Source organism: Oryctolagus cuniculus, chromosome 12, assembly GCF_964237555.1.
Source record: "Oryctolagus cuniculus chromosome 12, mOryCun1.1, whole genome shotgun sequence".
In the NCBI taxonomy this organism is placed as follows: domain Eukaryota; kingdom Metazoa; phylum Chordata; class Mammalia; order Lagomorpha; family Leporidae; genus Oryctolagus; species Oryctolagus cuniculus.
Genome location: NC_091443.1, coordinates 51,788,510 through 51,807,574, shown reverse-complemented (window position 1 = coordinate 51,807,574; position 19,065 = coordinate 51,788,510). Strand labels below are relative to the sequence as shown.

The following is a 19,065-nucleotide window of genomic DNA, read 5'->3' as shown; positions in this document are numbered from 1 at the left end:
ATCTATGTCTAGTCACCTGTTGTCAGAAACCATGTTTAGGGGCTGGCGTAGTGGGTTAAGCCACTGCTTGCCACAAGCTGGTTGGTGTCCCTGCTGCTCCACTTTTAATCCAGCTCTCTGCTAATGTGCCTGGGAAGGCAGCAGAAGACGTTTGGGGCCCTGCCACCCACTCGGGAGATCTGCATGAAACTCCTTAGCTACTGGCTTCTGCCTGGCCCAGCCCTGGCGGTTATGGCCACACAGGGAGTGAACCAGCGGATGGAAGCTCGCTTTCTCTCTCTCCCTCTCTAACTCTGCCTTTCAACTAATAAATCTTAAAAAAAGAAAGAAAGAAACCACGTTGGTGGGAATCGTTGCAGCCTGATTCTCAGTAAAAGCGACACAGCTTGAGGTGGTTCAGTTATGTGATAATAATGATCGGGTCCCCTGATTACCCGCAAGATTTTTTTTCCCTTTTTTTTTATTCACTTTTCCGAGACTGCACACACTTAAGGGCAGGTGGTGCCAAGATCAATGACAATTATGGGGCCTTAGATACGGTTCTTATGTATAAGTAAGGAAAACACACTAACCTCCAAAGCCACCTTCCGTCCAACTAGTTGTCTCCAACTTCAAATAATACAAACTTTCCCAGGGGTGTAATAACCTTCCCGGCTTCTCTCCCGCCCATAACACGTTGTCGGCCCCGTCCCACGCTTGCGCACGCGCACATACGCACGCCTTAGACCCCGCCCACTCCGCGCGCACGCTGCTGCCGGACACACCCAGTCTCCTCTCTTCCTGGTTCCGGGCTGGCTACTTATTTCCCGCCATTTCCAGCTCTTCGTGAGTAGAGGTGGGTGATTTCCGTAAGATCTGAGGTCTTCTGAATCAAAGCGACCTAGCGGGTAGGAAAGGGAGCTGAAAAAAGAATCTCTGGGAAATTTGAGATAGCTGAACTCGCACCACCCCCAAAAAACGGGAAAATTTTGCTTTCGGGGAGTCGGCTTATCCTGTTAATTGGCCGCCTTATATGGGATTCACCTGTCCAGCCTATTTGATTGAATTGCTGATGCTGCCCTCAGCAAACCAGGGCATTAGATAGGGGAGCCTCTTAAGTAGTTCTTTAAGCAACAGATCAAAATCTGCAGCTCGTGGCACTATGGAATGCCCTTGCATTGGGCTGCTTGTGCAGTAAGTTTTCAACGTAAATCTTGGCTAACTTGACAAAATTGTTAAACTGTGGTGCAAATCAGTTCCCATTCATTTAGCACTTAGTTCTTAAACCACTTAATATTTTTTTAAGGGAGAAGATATGGGAAAAAAGCCCCTTCTGTTTTAATTATTTTTTCAATTTAATTTTAAAGGACATCAAGCAAATAAATATTATATTCTTTTTTATACTATATTATATTCTTAAATAGCATATTCGGTAAGTTAAACATGATTTAATTAAGCATAAACTAAATTTTATGTATTTTTGATATGTCAATTTAAAAAAATTCAACAAAGTCACATTTACTTTGTATTTAACAAATTATATTAAATTGATATTGACAAAAGATGCAGGATATATGGTTACCATGGATAACACAAAGGCCATTTCACATGGAAACAAGAACTTTGCACAGAGAAATCAAGAGACTTGGTTTCCAGTCCCAGAGTAACCACTAACTAAGGGGTGGAACTTCGGACAACTTATTTAATTTCAGTGAACATTAGATACATCTTTGGGAAAATAGTAGAACTGAACAAAACATTATGTGATTTTTCCAAGCCCCTTCCATATCTATGATTCTGAGTTCCTGTAGAGTATCATGGAAAGTATACATGACTACTATCACCAACCCTGTTTTCTTTGGATAAAATGTGTCCCAAGTGGCTAATAAGTGATCTATATCTGGTTAAGAAATGAGGGGCCAGCATTGTGGCAAGCTGCCACTGCAATCCTGGCATCCCATCTGGGTGCTAGTTTGAGTCCTGGCTGCTCCCTGCTAACAAGTGTAGGAAAGTGGTGGAAGATGGCCCAAGTGCTTGGGCCCTTGCCAGCCATGTGGAAGACCTGGATGAAGTGCCTGGGTATCGGCCTGGCCCAACCCTAGAGGTTGTGGCTATCTGAGGAATGAAAATGATGAAAGAGCTCTCTGTCTTTCCCTCTTTCTCTGTAACTCTGCCTTTCAAATAAACAAACAAAAATAAATGTATATTTTAAAGATTTATTTATCTTTATTTGAAAGTCAGTTATAGTGGCTGGTGCCGTAGCTCACTTGGTTAATCCTCCGCCTGTGGCGCTGGCATCCCCTATGGGTGCCGGGTTCTAGTCCCGGCTGCCCCTCTTCCAGTCCAGATCTCTGCTGTGGCCTGGGAAGGCAGTGGAGGATGGCCCAGGTGCTTGGGCCTTGCACCCGCATGGGAGACCAGGAAGAAGCACCTGGCTCCTGGCTTTGGATCAGCGCAGCACCAGCCATGGCAGCCATTTGGGGGGTGAACCAACGGAAGGAAGACCTTTCTGTCTCTCTCTCTAACTCTGCCTGTCCAAAAAAAAAAAAAAAAAATTATAAAAAAGAGAGGCAGAGAGAGAGATCTTCCATCTGCTGCTTCCCGCCCCCCCCCCCCCAAATGGCCACAACAGCCAGAGCTGGGCCGATCCAGAACCAGGAGCTTCTTCCAGATCTCCCACATAGGTACAGGAGCCCAAACACTTGGGCCATCTTCTACTGCTTTCCCAGGCCATAGCAGAGAGCTGGATCAGAAGTGGAGCAACTGAGTCTCAAATTGGTGCCCATATGGTACCACATTGCAGGCGGTGGCTTTATCTGCTACACCACAGCGCCAGCCCATAAATATTTTTTTTAAAGAAATGAATGGTTCATTTTTTTTAAAAAGCATTTGCTAGCATTTAATGAACCATGTGGCTTCAAGCTACTAGAACACAGGCTTCCCCATGCCTTTAATCTTCTCCTTGGCTCTTCTGCTGAAGGATTTGGCCTTCACGATGACAGTCTGCTTTGGGAGTTTTCCCTTTCCCAGAACTTTGTAATAGCCCGACTGCACCACATCAATGATGGGAGCAGCTCCAGTCTTGTTCTTGGCAGCATTTACCGGTGTCTGCTCACTGACCAACGTCCACAACTTATCAAGGTTGACAGTTGGGCAGAAGTCTGCTTCTCTTTAAGTGGTAATGCCTCATACCAGCTTTCCCGAAGTAACCTGGCTGATGTTTATCAAAGTTGATCCTGTGGTGATGCATGTCGCCAGCATTACCTCGGCCTCTTGGGTGCTTCTGGTGTTTGCAGATGCGGCCATGGCCGTGGCTCATGTGGCTGCACAGTTTCTGTGTCTTCCTCAGTCTGGATGGCATATTGGCTGCCGAAACGAAAGAGCTGTTTTCATTTTTGAAGATTTTTTTTCTAATTAGAAGCTAGTGCATGAATTAATCTAGAGAAGATGGACAACAGACAAAGTATAAAGGAAAAACACACACAGATCCTCATCACTCAGGTCACTGGCCTTTTTAAAATTTTTTTTTACATTTTCTATATTACATATATATATATATAAATGGTATAACATAGTCTGCAGATTTTTTTTCTTTTTTTTCTTTTTTTGACAGGCAGAGTGGACAGTGAGAGAGAGAGAGACAGAGAGAAAGAGAAAGGTCTTCCTTTGCCGTTGGTTCACCCTCCAGTGGCTGCTGCGGCTGGCGTACCGCGCTGATCCGAAGCCAGGAGCCAGGTGCTTCTCCTGGTCTCCCATGGGGTGCAGGGCCCAAGCACTTGGGCCATCCTCCACTGCACTACTGGGCCACAGCAGAGAGCTGGCCTGGAAGAGGGGCAACCGGAACAGAATCCAGTGCCCCAACCGAGACTAGAACCCGGTGTGCTGGCGCCGCAGGTGGAGGATTAGCCTATTGAGCTGCGGTGCCAGCCTAGTCTGCAGATTTTTTTCCCCCACTTTATGGATATATGGATTTGTTACAGTCAGTTGGAATACCTACAATTATACATCCTAATGCATTATCAGAAGCTAGGCAAACATTGTTATCTAGATTTTGGAACAGCTGTAATTATATTATAGCCCAGATTATTCTTACTCTTTCTCTTTATCTGCTCTAGAATGGATTGGTTTCATTGCAACCAGTGTTTCCGAAAAGATGGGGCACATTTCTTTGTCACCAGCTGTGGCCATATTTTCTGTAAAACGTGTGTGACTCTGGGTGAGTGGCTTAACTATTTTAAAATTCAGGCAAAAATGTTTTTAGCCTAGATATAATGATTACCCATTTCTTTGTGTGACTTAAGATAAAAATAAGCCAGTAGGCCAATGGTGGTCTGTATACTTTGAGACTTGATTTTGGAAATTGGAGGAATCCATTAATAAATAATGGTGCTAAATGATTTAACAGATCTGTTACTTGAACAACAAAAGATATTAGTCAATGTTTTGAAGACTGTAGCCTGGAAAACCACAAGGAATCAAGATTGATCAGAGTAAAAAAGGAATAATAGATAGGAATTGGGGAAAATTTGGTTGATATCAGCCATTTGAAGAGAAGTGGTATGGCCTATAAAATCAATTTGGTTAGAAATGATGATGCCTTTGCAGTTTATTTTATTTATTTATTTATTTATTGACAGGCAGAGTGGACAGTGAGAGAGAGAGACAGAAAGAAAGGTCTTCCTTTGCCTTTGGTTCATCCTCCAATGGCTGCCGCGGCCGGCGCACTGCGGCCAGCGTACCACGCTGATCTGATGGCAGGAGCCAGGTACTTATCCTGGTCTCCCATGCGGGTGCAGGGCACAAGCACTTGGGCCATCCTCCACTGCACTCCCTGGCCACAACAGAGAGCTGGCCTGGAAGGGGGGCAACTGGGACAGAATCCGGTGCCCCAACCGGGACTGGAACCCAGTGTGCCAGTGCCACAAGGCGGAGGATTAGCCTGTTGAGCCGTAGCGCTGGCCTTGCCTTTGCAGTTTAAAAAGCATTTTCCCTTGTACTAATTTTACATACTCCTCACCACAATCCCAGATGGTAATTATTAGTAGGACCATTTTAGAAATGAAGAGACTGATCCAAAGAGAATAGGTGATTTTACCAGCTGCTTTTTGCTTTTTTTTTTAAACATGCCCGCCCTCCCTCCCTCCCTTGACCAGCTTCTTTTTTTTTTTGACAGGCAGAGTGGACAGTGTGAAAGAGAGACAGAGAGAAAGGTCTTCCTTTACCGTTGGTTCACCCTCCAATGGCCGCTGTGGCCGGCATGCTGCAACTGGCGCACCGCGCTGATCTGAAGCCAGGAGCCAGGTGCTTCTGGTCTCCCATGGGGTGCAGGGCCCAAGCACTTGGGCCATCCTCCCCTGCACTCCCTGGCCACAGCAGAGAGCTGGCCTGGAAGAGGGGCAACCAGGACAGAATCCGGCACCCTGACCAGGACTAGAACCCCGTGTGCCAGCGCCGCAGGCGGAGGATTAGCCTAGTGAGCCGGGGTGCCGGCCTGGACCAGCTTCTTACAGTTAGTAAATCTTAGAAGACAGTGTTGATTTCAAGGTTGATTGTTTTTCTTTAATGCAGATATAGTTAGAAGATATGTAAATGCCCAGAAGAGTGATTTAAAGTAGAGTGCTTTTAATCTCAGTAGGGTTTTGAATAATAAACTGGAGTTTACCAAGTGAATATGGCAAGTAAGATCATTCTAGTTTAAGAGAACTTGTGTGTAAAGATATATTATATTGGGCCGGTGCTGAGGCTGGCAGTGTGGTGTGGCAGGTAAAGCTGCCGCCTGCAGTGCCAGCATCCCATATGTGCACCAGTTATGGTCCTGGCTGCTCTACTTCTGATCCAGCTCTCTGCTATGGCCTGGGAAAACAGTGGAGGATGGCCCAAGTCTTTGGGCCCCTGCACCCACATGGGAGACCCAAAGGAAGCTCCTAGCTCCTGGCTTAGGATCCGCGCTGTTGCGGCCAATTGGGGAGTGAACCAGCGAATGGAAGACCTCTCTCTCTTTGCCTCTCCGTCTCTCTCTGTGTAACTCTGACTTTCAAATAAATAAAATAAATCTTTAAAAAAAAGATATATTACATCGTAAAAACCACAGTGTCAGTCTTTTTTTTTTTTTTTTAAACTAAACATAACTGGAATTGTTGGGTATAAAAATAAGGTAAGAAATGACTGGAGAAAGGCAGTGCTAGGTGATAGAAATCTCTATGCATCAGGCTAATGAACCTGAATTTTAGTCTGTAGGTGATAGACAGCTGTAGTGGTTTTGTTTTTTCTTAAATAAACCTGATATGTACTTGCTAGCTCATGTGGGAACAGTGGAAGGCAGAGTGGGAAAAAGCTGTGGTCTCCAAGGAAAGGACAGTGAGGTTAGGTAGTCTCGGGAGAAGCTTTTTTGTTCATGTAAGTCTCATGACCCTTTTAAATTGTCTGCTCGTGTAACAAAGCTGTTTACTCTGGTAGCAGCAGCTCCGTTTGGAGTGGTTTGTCTCTGTGAAGCATATGCCACTTTTGATGTTTTCTACTGACATGGCATTTATCTTAGTGACCAGCACCACTACTAAAATTTCACTTTGCAAGGAAAGAGCAAGAACTTTAATTTTTGCTTCTTTCAGGTTGAGTTAATTGGAGAATGAGAGTAGGAGAACTTCAAAGCGAAATCTAGGACCACTAGCAGTGACAACAGGGCAGGAGTGACTGGGAGATTGTTACAGTTCCCATTGTGGGCCTGCTGTCTGGAAGACAAGCTAAAAAAAGAGTAACTTAAAATTACGATCACTGATACCCTTATGAATGCACCCTAGGACTCCTGCTGAGGGTTAGAAGAGTCCCTTCTGTCCCACAGAAGAAAGCTGGGAATTTAAAATAGAGAAGGAGATGAGCGGAGGGATGGTGAGAAAGCCTTACTCCTGCTTTGACATCCTGGTCTGGAAATACTGATTAGAGAACAGAGCTTAAGTTGATGTTCTTTTATAGCATTAGTGACATTCTAAACTCAGGAAGAATCCTGTGTTTCTCACCTTGGTAGCTTGCTTGAGTGATATCATGTACTGTAGGAAAATCTAATCTTATCTCTGTGAAAACCAAACTTTTTTCCCCTTTTTCTTCTAGAAAAATGTGCTGTTTGTGGAACTGCCTGCAAGCATCTAGCTCTTTCTGATAATGTAAGTTTTTCTCTCCCTGTCACAAACCATCACATCCCAATAGTGATCTGTAGAAAGTACACACAAAGTACAGATTATCATTTTTTAAAAGATTTATTTATTTTACTTGAAAGTCAGAGTTACATAGAGAGGAGAGGCAGAGAGAGAGAGCGAGGTCTTCCATCCGATGTCTCACTCCCCAATTGGCCGCAACAGCTGGAGCTGCACCAATCTGAAGCCAGGAGCCAGGAGCCTCCTCTGGGTCTCCCACACGGATGCAGGGGCCCAAGGACCTGCGCCATCCTCCACTGCTTTCCCAGGCCACAGCAGAGAGCCAGACAGGAAGTGGAGCAGCCGGGACTAGTACCGGTGCCTGTATGGGATGCCAGCGCTGCAGGCCAGGGCATCAACCTGCTGAGCCACAGCGCTGACCCCCAGATTATCATTTTTTAAAAAAAGAAATTTGCAGATAGAAGTTGTAAAAAGATAAAATTATTACTTTATTTCCTTCAAGGATCAGTGTTTAATTTCGTTCCATTGTGGATATGCTCAACTGTGTGTTTTACTGTCTTCATAGCTGAAACCTCAGGAGAAAATGTTCTTCAGAAGCCCTGTGGAGACCGCTTTGCAGTATTTTAATCACATCTCTCAGGTATGAGAAAGAAAAAATGATTCTCCAGGGAAATTCTGATTGCATTTATTCCTTTGTCAAAAGTTCTGTTTAGACTGTATTTTTTAAAAAGATTTATTTATTTATTTGAGAGGTAGAGTTACAGAGATAGAGAGGGAGAGATGCAGAGAGAACGCTTCCATCCTCTGGTTCATTCCCCAAATGGCCACAACATTCAGAGCTGGACCAGTCCAAAGCCAGGAGCCAGGAGCCAGGAACCAGGAACCAGGAGCCAGGAAGTTCCTCTGAGTCTCACATGGGAGCAAGGACCCAAGCACCTGGGCCATCTTCCTTTGCTTTCCCAAGCGCATGAAAAGAGAGCTGGATTGGAAGAGGAGCAGCCAGGACTCGAACTGGCACCTAAATGGGATGCCAGCACTGAAAGCTGTGGCTTTATCCACTAAGCCACAGCACCGGCCCCTCCACTAAGATTATTTTATCACCTCATGGAGTTCCTATCTTGGCATGTTTCTTGAAACTTTATTATACTGTTCCCTTTCTGTACTCCTACTTCCTTTTTTAAGTGTGTATTTATTATTTTTATTTTTTGAAGGCAGAGCAACAGGCAGAGAGAGGAAGAGAGAGAGGAGCTGGTCTGCGGGTTCACTCCCCACGTGTCTGCAACAGCCAGGACTGGGCCAGGTCAAAGCCAGGAGCTAGGAACTCCATCAGGGTCTCCCTTGTGGGTGGCAGGGGCTCAAGCATTTGAGCCATCATCTGCTGCCTCCCAGGGTGTAGATTAGCAGAAACCTGAATCAGAAGTGGAGGCAGGACTCAATCCCAGGCACTCCAGTATGGGTTGTGAGTGTCCTAAGCAGTGTCTTAATCCATGACACCACAAAGCCTGCCCCTGTGTTCTTCTTGTTCTTAGAAAAACATGCCTTTCTTAAATGTGAAGATTATGTTTAGTTATTTTCTGCTTGGAGACAGAAGATTTAATTTTTCTTCATTGTCTTACCCCTTAGTTCTGGCTCTGGAGGTAGATCAAGGGGAATTAAGGCTTTGGCTGCATCCCGTCTTTAGCTGTCTGTTCAGGTCATCATATTTGAGATACTATGTTTAATATTATGAGGAGATAAAAAGCAGCTGGGACTCAAGGAGTAATGTAAGCAAGGTCACATGAACAAGAGAAAGACCAGACCTTTGGTTAATACCTAAGCCCAGGGTTAATGATCACTGGAGAAATTATACGTAGTCTGAATCCTAACCTGCCTAATCATGGGGCCAATTACACATGGTCAAATAATCAAGATAAAATAAATGGAAAGGGTCAGTTAATCATCACTTTAGTAGAGGGCCAGTTTGATGAAGTCAGCAAAGTCTGAAAATGTGTTTTCCCAATCTGTGAAGGTAAATAACAGATCCAAATAATACCTCAATTGCTTCATTCAGGCGTCTGCTCCAAACTTCCTGAGACAAACCTTTACTGCTTCTCCTATCTCAAATAGTAACCCACCATTCTCTGCTCATTGGCCTGCCTTATTTTTCATCATGGATCATATCTCTAACATTCAAATATTTGTTTATCATCTTGACTCCTACACTGGCATATAAGCTCCATGAAGACAGATGTGGATGGCTTTGTCTGTTGTTCTTTTTGAGTAATTCTTTTTTAAATTATTTATTTATTTTCACTTTATTTGAAAGGCAGAGAGATGGACAGAGAGGTCTTCTATCCACTGGCTCACTCTCCAAATGTCCACAACATCAGGGGCTGAGCCAGGCTGAAGCTAGGAGCCTGGAACTCAGTCTGGGTCTTCCACATGGCTGGCAGCGACCCAGCTACTTGAGCCATTATATGCTGCCTCCCGGGATGTGCATCAGCAGGAAGCTGGCTGAGGGCTCGAAGCAGGCACTCTGAGGGGCCGACATTATATAGCACAGTAGGTTAAGCCACTGCTTGAGATGCCAGCATCCTGTATCGGAATGCCAGTATGAGTACCGCTACTCAGCTTCCAATTTAGCTTGCTCTAATGCTCCTGGGAGGTAGCAGAAGATGGCTCAAGAACTTGAGCTCCTGCCAGGCATGTGGGAGATCAGATGGAGTTTCTGCCTGCTGGCTTTGGCCTGGCCCAGAACTAGCTGGCTGTTATGGCCATTTGAAGAGTGAACCAGTGGACAGAAGATATCTATCTTTCCCTCTGTCTCTCATCTATTTCCCTCTCTGTGTCACTCTACGTTTCAAATAAATAAATAAATAAATCCTAAAAAAAAAAAAAAAGTGGTATTGAACAGACACTCATATGGAATACAGGCATCCCAAATAGCAACTTAACTGTTGTACCACACACACCCCTATAGATAGTTCTTGATATGTAGTGGACACTCAAAGCATTGTTGAATGAATGAATGAATGGAGAGTCACTCTAAGTATCTATTTGTGCTCTAACTAGTCCTCATCCTTAATCTCTGTAATGACCTGACAGAGGCATTTTTATTCTGTATTTTATGTCAACAGTTGATCAAGCTGCTCACATCTACATAGTTTTTTTTTAAGATTTATTTATATATTTGAAAGGCAGAGTTAAAGAGAGTCAGTGGCAGAGAGAGAGGGAGAGAGGAGGGAGGGAGGGGTCTTCATTTGCTGGTCCACTCCCCAAATGGCAATGGCAAGAGCTGGGCTGATCTGAAGCCTGGAGCTTCTTCTAGATCTCCCACACAGGTTCAGGGGCCAAGAACTTGGGCCATCGTCTGCAGTTTTCCCAGGCCATAGCAGAGAGCTGGATCAGAAGCGGAGCAGCCGGGATGCGAACTGGCATGCTTATGGGGATGCTGGTGGAGGCCTTACCCTCTACGCCACAGCACTGGCCCCCTATGTTTTTTTTTTTTTTAAGATTTATTTATTTATTTATTTGAAAGTCAGAGTTACACAGAGAGAGGAGAGGCAGAGAGAGAGAGAGAGAAGTCTTCTATCTGATGGTTCACTCCCCAATTGGCCATAACAGCTGGAGCTGCGCTGATCTGAAGCCGGGAGCCAGTAGCTTCCTCAAGGTCTCCCATGTGGGTGCAGGGGCCCAAGTACTTGGGCCATCTTCCACTGCTTTCCCAGGCTACAGCAGAGAGCTGGATCGGAAGTGGAACAGCTGGGCCTAGAACCGGTGCCCATATGGGATGCTGCAGGCCAGGGCGTTAACCCGCTGTACCACAGCACTGCCCCCCGCCCCCTACAGTTTTTTTATAAGGAGTTGGAGAGTTCCATTTGGACTTACTTTCTTCTATTCCTGGGTTATATAGACTGCATCCACACCCACTACTAATCATCTTTCAAATGTATGGCAGTAATTGTTAATTCTTTGGTAATAGCCTTCCCTGATTCCCATAGGCAGAGTTTTGCTTTGCTCTTTGTACTCCTATCCCATGTTGCTTTTAACTGCAAAATACCTAACTCTGGAAAACTGATTTATTTTATTGTTCATATGGCTGTTTCTCTCACTGAGCCAGGAACCTTTCAAAAGCAGGTATCACCGGTGCCGCGGCTCACTAGGCTAATCCTCCGCCTGTGGTGCTGGCACACCGGGTTCTAGTCCCGGTCGGGGCGCCGGATTCTGTCCCGGTTGCCCCTCTTCCAGGCCAGCTCTCTGCTGTGGCCCGGGAGTGCAGTGGAGGATGGCCCAAGTGCTTGGGCCCGGCACCCCATGGGAGACCAGGCAAAGCACCTGGCTCCTGGCTTCGGATCAGCACGGTGCGCCAGCCGCAGCAGCCATTGGAGGGTGAACCAACGGCAAAGGAAGACCTTTCTCTCTGTCTCTCTCTCTCACTGTCCACTCTGCCTGTCAAAAAAAAAAAAAAAAAAAAGCCATCCAATGTCTAATTGGATATCTGGCTCAAATTAGGTATATAAGAAATGTTTGTTAAGTGAATGGCTGCATGTTAAGACTGGCTAAGAGGGAAGGTTTTCAGTGTAAGATCAGAAAAAAAAAAAAAAAAAAAAAAAAAAGAAAACCTTGATTATAAGGGTGCTAGTGGTTGTGGTAAGGAGTTTAGACTTCTTCCAAGGGCAGTGAAGCACTGTTGAAGAGTCTCACACAGGAAATAGCATTATCTGGTATTTGATTTTATAGGAGAATCTGGCTGCTGTGTGGAGAATGAACCATAGAGAGATTAAGAGAAGAAGCAAACCGGCGCCGCGGCTCGCTAGGCTAACCCTCCGCCTTGCAACGCTGGCACACCGGGTTCTAGTCCTGGTCGGGGCGCCAGATTCTGTCCCGGTTGCCCCTCTTCCAGGCCAGCTCTCTGCTATGGCCCAGGAAGGCAGTGGAGGATGGCCCAGGTGCTTGGACCCTGCACCCCATGGGAGACCAGGAGAAGCACCTGGCTCCTGGCTTCGGATCAGTGCGGTGCGCCGGCCGCATTGTGCCAGCCGCAGCGGCCATCGGAGGGTGAACCAATGGCAAAAGAAGACCTTTCTCTCTGTCTCTCTCTCTCTCTCTCTCTCTCTCTCTCACTGTCCACTCTGCCTGTCAAAAAAAAAAAAAAAAAAAAAAAAAAAGGAAGGAAGAAAGAAAAGAAGCAGAGAGCACAGTTAGGAGGCCATGGGAAAAATCTAAGCAGGATTGCCCTGGTTAAAATGGTGGCAGTAGAAATGGAGCGAGGTGGTTAAATCTGAGAGATGTTTTTCCAGGAAGAACTAGTAGCACTTTCTTTTGATTTGGATGTGGGAGATGAGAAAAAGAGAGAACTCAAGGAAGAGCCCTGGCTTTTTGTCTTGAACAACTGAGTAGAATGATTACATCCTTTACCAAGCAAGACTAGGAAGACTGTTTTGAGGGCAAATAAAATTTTGAATGTGCTGGGTTTTGGACGCCTGTTGGAGATCCAGGTGGGGAGGTCATGAAGGCAGACAGATTTACCATTCTGGAGCTCAGGGCATAGGTCAAGATTTGAGGTATAAGTGTGGAATTTGTCAGGCTATAGATAGTGTTTAAAGCCTTGTGAGTAGGTGATATCACAATATCTAGCAATTAGGTGGGGGGAAGAGAAGTTAGCAAAGAGCTGCAATCAGTGGGATAAAAGCAAAGAGAGTGGTGCTATCACAGAAGCGAGAAAGGACAATGTTTCAGAAGGAAGAACTAATCAGCGAGGTCAAACCCTGCTGAGAGTGAAGCAAGATGAGGACAAAGCAAGGTTCATTGGATTTGGCAACAGGAGGGTTGTTGCTGACCTGGAATTAGCAACGTGAGCATTGTTGCTGACCCTCAGGAGAGCACATTGAGTAAAATCTCAGAGAGGAACCTACATTGGAGTGCACTGGTGGGTATTTTTCTACACTTGATCTAATTTTTTATTTTTTATTTTTTTTTGTTTGAAAGAGCAACACAGAGAGAGGAGAGGCAGAGAGAGAGAGAGAGAGAGAGAGAGATCCTCCATCCGCTGGTTCACTCCCCAATTGGCTGCAACGGCAGGAGCTGCACCGATCTGAAGCCAGGAGCCAGGTGCTTCCTCTGGGTCTCCCACACAGGTGCAGGGGCCCAAGGACTTGGTCCATCTTCTACAGCTTTCCCAGACCATAGCAGAGAGCTGGATTGGAAGTGGAGCTGCTGGGACTAGAACCGGCGCTCACATGGGATGCCAGCACTTCAGGCCAGGGCTTTAACCTGCTGCGCCACAGCACCAGCCCCCTTGGTCTAATTCTTGACCTAAGATTTTCTTTTCTTTTTCTTTTTCTTTTCTTTTCTTTTCTTTTTCTTTTCTTTTCTTTTCTTTTTTTTTTTTTTTTTTTTTTTTTTTTTTTTTTTTTTTTTTGGACAGGCAGAGTAGACAGTGAGAGAGAGAGACAGAGAGAAAGGTTTTCCTTTACCGTTGGTTCACCCTCCAATGGCTGCTGCGGCTGGGACACCGCGCTGATCTGAAGCCAGGAGCCAGGTGCTTCTCCTGGTCTCCCATGGGGTGCAGGGCCCAAGCACCTGGGCCATCCTCCTCTGCACTCCCTGGCCACAGCAGAGAGCTGGCCTGGAAGAGGGGCAACCAGGACAGAATCCGGCGCCCCGACTGGGACTAGAACCCCGTGTGCTGGCGCCGCAGGCAGAGGATTAGCCTATTGAGCTGTGGCGCCAGCCGACCTAAGATTTTCTATAACCCTCTGCAGTCTGGCTTCAGACTGGCTCACTATAACTGCTCTTGCGAAGGACATCAATACCATTCCTGTTATCAAATCCAATGGATAATTTGTTTTGTTTTGTTTTGTTTTTAATATTTATTTATTTGAGAGGTAGAGTTACAGATGGAAAGAGAGACCTTCCATCCAATGGTTCACTCCCCAGGTGAACCATCTAATGGTTCACTCCCCAGGTGACTGCAATGGCTGGAGCTGGGCTGATCCAAAGGCAGGAACCAAGAACTTCATTTGGGTCTCCCACATAAGTACAGAGGCCCATGCACTGAGCCATCTTCTACAGCTTTCCCAGGCTATGGTCTGGGAAAGCAGTAGAGGACGGCTCAAGTCCTTGGGCTCCTGCACCTGCATGGGAGACCCTGAAGATGCTCCTGGCTCCTGGCTTTGGATAGGTATAGCTCCAGCTGTTGTGGCCATCTGGAGAGTGAACCAGCAGATGGAAGATCTCTCTCTCTCTTTCTCTGCCTCTGCCTTTCTGTAACTCTGCCTTTCAAATAAAATAAATAAATGTTAAAAAAATAAAAATAGAAGAAGAGGAACAGCTGGGATGCAAACTGATACCCATATGGGATGCCAGTGCAGCAAGTAGAGGCCTAGTCCACTACACCACAGCACCAGCCCTGATAATTTGTTTTTTGTTCTTATCATATTTGGTCTCTCAGGAACATTCCACTGTCTTGTCCTTGAAACCTTCTTTCTTTGGCTATCATAATCAACTTCAGTTTTCTTCTTGGCTCCTCTTCCTCTGTCCATCTCTTAAGTATTTACGTTTCTCAGAGTTTTATTCTGATTGCTTGTCTTTTTTCTTTTTTTAAGATTTATTTATTTGAAAGGCAGAGTTACAGAGAGGCAGATGTGAGGGGGCGGGGAGAGAGGTCTTCGTCTTCCATCTGCTGGTTTGCTGCCCAGATGGCCACAGCTGCACCGATCTGAATCCAGGAGCCAGGAGCTTCTCTGGGGTCTCCCACATAGGTGCAGGGGCCCAAGGACTTAGGCCATCTTCCACTGCTTTCCCAGGCCATAGCAGAGAGCTGGATTGGAAGTGGAACAGCTGGGACTTGAACTGGTGCCCATATAGGGTGCTGCCACTGCAGGCAGCGTTGTACCCGCTACACTTACAGGACTGGCCCCCCTGCTTGCTTTTCTTACTTTGTATACCTTCATGCATAGTCTCATCTACCCCTGTAGCTTTGGTTATCATTAACATGGATGACTTCCATCTCTTATTTCCAGTAACATCTCAGCTTACACGTGACCTCAGAGGAGCCTTCTCTAACCACTGTATCTAAGTTAAGTGTCCCTTTTATTCTCTGTCAAGAGAGGGAGAGGGAGAGGAAGAGTTAGTTCCCCCATCTGCTATTTTACTGCCCAGATGCCTACGATCTACTTATCTCATGTGGGTGGCAGAAACCCAACTACTTGAGCCATCATCTGCTGTTTCCCAGCGTGCACGTTAGCAGGAGGCTGGAACATGAGCAGAGGCAGGACTTGAACTGAGGCACTCTGATACGGGATGTAGGTGCCCAAACCACATCTTAACCAGCTAGGCCAGACATTTTCTCAATAAATACTTTTTGAAAAAATTAGTAAAATAATCCTCCCTACCGAGGTTTTCCATCAATGCATATAAAATTTTATAAAGTGGCAACTGGAATAGAAATCTCAAAACCAAATCTGTCTGCCAGTTTGTAATTTGACTTTTTTGAACTAGTTGTAATTCTCTCATATGTAATATGAAGTAGTGACACTCATCCTACTTCTTGTAAAGATCTACTGAAGTAATGTTAGTGAAACCATTCTGAAAGCTATATTTTATTAAAGAGTAATGTGGAAAACTTTTATATGAAAGATCATGTAAAAAGAAGCATGTAGTTTTTAAATTGGAAAGTATACAATACCTCATCTACTTTTAAAAAAATGGATTTATTGAAATACACGTTATTTTTGAAGTTTATTTATGGGGCCAGTGTTGTAGAATAGTGGATAAAGCTGCCCCTTGCAATGCTGGCATCCGTATATGGATGCCGGTCTGTGTCCCAGCTACTTCACTTCTGATCCGGCTCTCTGACTAATGGCCTGGGAAAAGCAATGGGAGATGGCCCAAGTGTTTGGGGCCCTGCCACCCACATGGGAGAACCTAGAAGAAGCTCCTGGGCTTCCGGCTTTGGCCACCCAATCCTGGGTGTTGTGGCCATCTAGAGAATGAACCAGTGGAACTCTGTGTCTCTCCCTCTCTCTGTAAGTCTGACTTTCAAACAAATAAATCTTTTTAAAAAAAGTATACTTTTTTTTTTTTTAATTTGAAAGGCAAAGGGACAGAGAGCAAGAGAGAAAGACAAACAGATATCCATCTTCCGTTTGCTAGGTCACTCCACAAATGCCTACAACAGCCAGAGCTGGGCCAGGCTGAAGCCAGGAGCCTGGAACACCATCAGGGTCTCCCACATGGGTGACAGGAACTCAAGTACTTGAGCCATCCTCTGCTGCCTCCCAGAGTACATGGTGCACATGAACAGAAAGCTGAAGCAGGACTTAATCCCAGGCACTCCAGTGTGTGTGTATGTCTGAAGCAGCATCTTTACTCACTGTGCCGCAATGCTTGTCCCTTAAAATGCACTTTACATACAATAAAAGACAACCTCTTGGGGCTGGCATTGTAATGTAGTGGGTAAAGCCTGCAGTGCTGGCATCACTTATGGGTGCAGGTTAAGTCCTGGTTGCTCCATTTCTGATCCAGCTCTCTGCTATGGCCTGGGAAAACAGTGGAAGATGGCCCAAGTCCATGGGCCACTGCACCTGCATGGGAGACCCAGAAGAGGCTCCTGGCTCCTGGCTTCAGATCAGCGCAGCTCCAGCCTTTGCGGCTATTTGGGGAGTAAAACAGTAGATGGAAGACCTCTCACTCTCTCTCTTTCTCTCTCTGCCTCTGCCTCTCTGCCTTGCAAATAAATAAATCTTCAAAAAATGAAAAAGAATTTGGAGGGGCCAGCACTGGGGCATAGCGGGTCAAGCCGCTGACTGCAGTGCTGGCATCCCACATGGACACTGGTTCAAGTCCCAGCTGCTCCACTTCTGATCCAGCTCTCTGTTATGGCCTGAGAAAGCAGTGGAACATGGCCCAATTGCTTGGGCCCCTGCACCCACGTGGGAGACCCGGAAGAAGCTCCTGGCTCCTGGCTTCAGATGGGCCCAGCTCTGGCTATTGCGGCCATTTGGGGAGTGAACCAGTGAATAGAAGACCTCTCTCTGTGTTTCTCGCTCTGCCTCTCTCTAACTCTGCCTTGCAAATAAATAAATAAATCTTAAAATAAATAAATACATAAAAATAAAAATTCGTGTTTAAAAAAATTGAACAACCAAGATAGTGAATGATGCCTTTTAAAAAGTTTTTTTTTTTAATTTATTTATTTGAAATACAGAGTGATAGAGGAAGAGATAGAGAAAGGTCTTTCATTTATTAGATCACTCCCCAACTGCTGCAACACCTAGGCTTGAGCCAGGCTGTAGCCAGGAGCCAGGAAGCTGGATTGGAAACAGAGGAGTCAGGACTAGAACCTACCACTCCAATATGAGATGTCGGCATTCTTTTTTTTTTTTTTTTTTTTTTTTTGACAGGCAGAGTGGACAGTGAGAGAGAGAGACAGAGAGAAAGGTCTTCCTTTTGCCGTTGGTTCACCCTCCAATGGCCGCCGGGGCCGGCGCACCGCGCTGATCCGATGGCAGGAGCCAGGATCCAGGTGCTTTTCCTGGTCTCCCATGGGGTGCAGGGCCCAAGCACCTGGGCCATCCTCCACTGCACTCCCTGGCCATAGCAGAGAGCTGGCCTGGAAGAGGGGCAACCGGGACAGAATCCGGCGCCCCGACCGGGACTAGAACCCGGTGTGCCGGCGCCGCAAGGTGGAGGATTAGCCTATTGAGCCACGGCGCCGGCCTGTGATGTCGGCATTCTAAGCAACATCTCACCTGGAACACCCAAAACTTACCCCTTAGTCCTCCTATTGCCTTTTAAAAAATTATTTTTTTAAAAAATATTTATTTTAATTGAAAGAGTTAACAGAGAGAAGGAGAGGCAGAGAGAGAGACAGAGACAGAGACAGAGAGAGGTCTTCATTCCGCTGGCTCACTCCCCAGTTGGCTGCAACGGCCAGAGCTGCGCTGACCAAAAGCCAGGAGCCAGGAGCCTCTTCTGGATCTCCTATGTGGGTGCAGGGGCCCAAGAACTTGGGCCACCTTCTACTGCTTTCGTAGGCCATAGCAGAGAGCTGGATAGGAAGTGGAGCAGCTGGGACTCAAACCAGCGCCCATATGGGATGCTGGCACTGTTGGTGACAGTTTTACCCGCTATGCCACAACATCTGCTCTGCCTTTTTTTTTTTTTTTTAAAGATTTATTTATTTATTTGAAAGAGCTGCAGAGAGAGAGAGAGAGAGGGAGAGAATTCTTTCATCCCTTGGTTCACTCCCTAAAAGACCTCAGTGACCAGGGCTGGGCCAGGCCAAAGCCCAGACCCTAGAGCTTCATCCAGGTCTCATGTTTGGCAGGGGCCCAGGCATTTGGGCCATCTTCCACTGCCTTCCCAGGTGCATCCATGGGGAACTGGCACTCAAAACCAGCACCCATATGGGATCCTGGTGCCCCAAGCGGCAGCCCGACCCACTGTGCCACAATGCTGGCCCCTAAAAACAACTTTTTCAAAACCCCTGGGTTGGGCCAGCATTGTAGTTAAGTTGCTGCTTGCAGCACTGGCATCCCTTTCAAGACCTGCTGCTCTGCTTCCAATCCAGTCCCCTGCTAATGCACCTGGGAAGGTAGCAGGAGATGTCCCAAGTGCTTGGGCCCCTGCTGCTCATGTAGAAGACCTGGATGGAGTTCCTGACTTCTGGATTCAGCCTAAGCCAGTCTTGGCTGTTGTAGCCATTTGGGGAGTGAGCCAGCTTATGAAAGATCTGTGTGTGTGTCTCTATCTCTGCCTTTCTAGAAAATAAATAAATAAATCTTTGGGGGGGGGGAACCACCTTCGATAGTTTCCCGTCACTAGGTTTCAGACTTCCTCAGGGTGACACATAGTCCCGTTTTAATGGTCTAGTTCTTCCTGACCTCACAAGCCTCAGCTACAACAGCTACCTCGTATCCCATGTACCAACACAAGTTATTAAGTGGGTTATTTA

At 46.1% G+C, this 19,065-nt stretch overlaps 1 protein-coding gene and 1 pseudogene across 3 annotated transcripts in view; one reads left to right on the top strand and one right to left on the bottom strand.

The window, feature by feature from the left end:
* The first annotated feature begins 577 nt into the window (after positions 1-577).
* RNF212B (ring finger protein 212B) overlaps positions 578-19,065 on the top strand; it is a 46,032-nt gene continuing 27,544 nt past the window's right edge. For 2 of the 3 annotated variants that reach the window (XM_051822668.2, XM_051822665.2), the window contains exons 1-4: positions 578-835; positions 4,095-4,195; positions 7,084-7,136; positions 7,693-7,767. In XM_051822668.2, the coding sequence (XP_051678628.2) occupies positions 4,096-4,195; positions 7,084-7,136; positions 7,693-7,767 (228 nt within the window). In that variant the 5' untranslated portion in view covers positions 578-835; position 4,095. The remainder of the gene's footprint in view (positions 836-4,094; positions 4,196-7,083; positions 7,137-7,692; positions 7,768-19,065) is intronic. The other variant, XM_017348204.3, reaches the window with a different exon arrangement.
* LOC100339018 (large ribosomal subunit protein uL15-like) lies at positions 2,897-3,340 on the bottom strand (annotated as a pseudogene).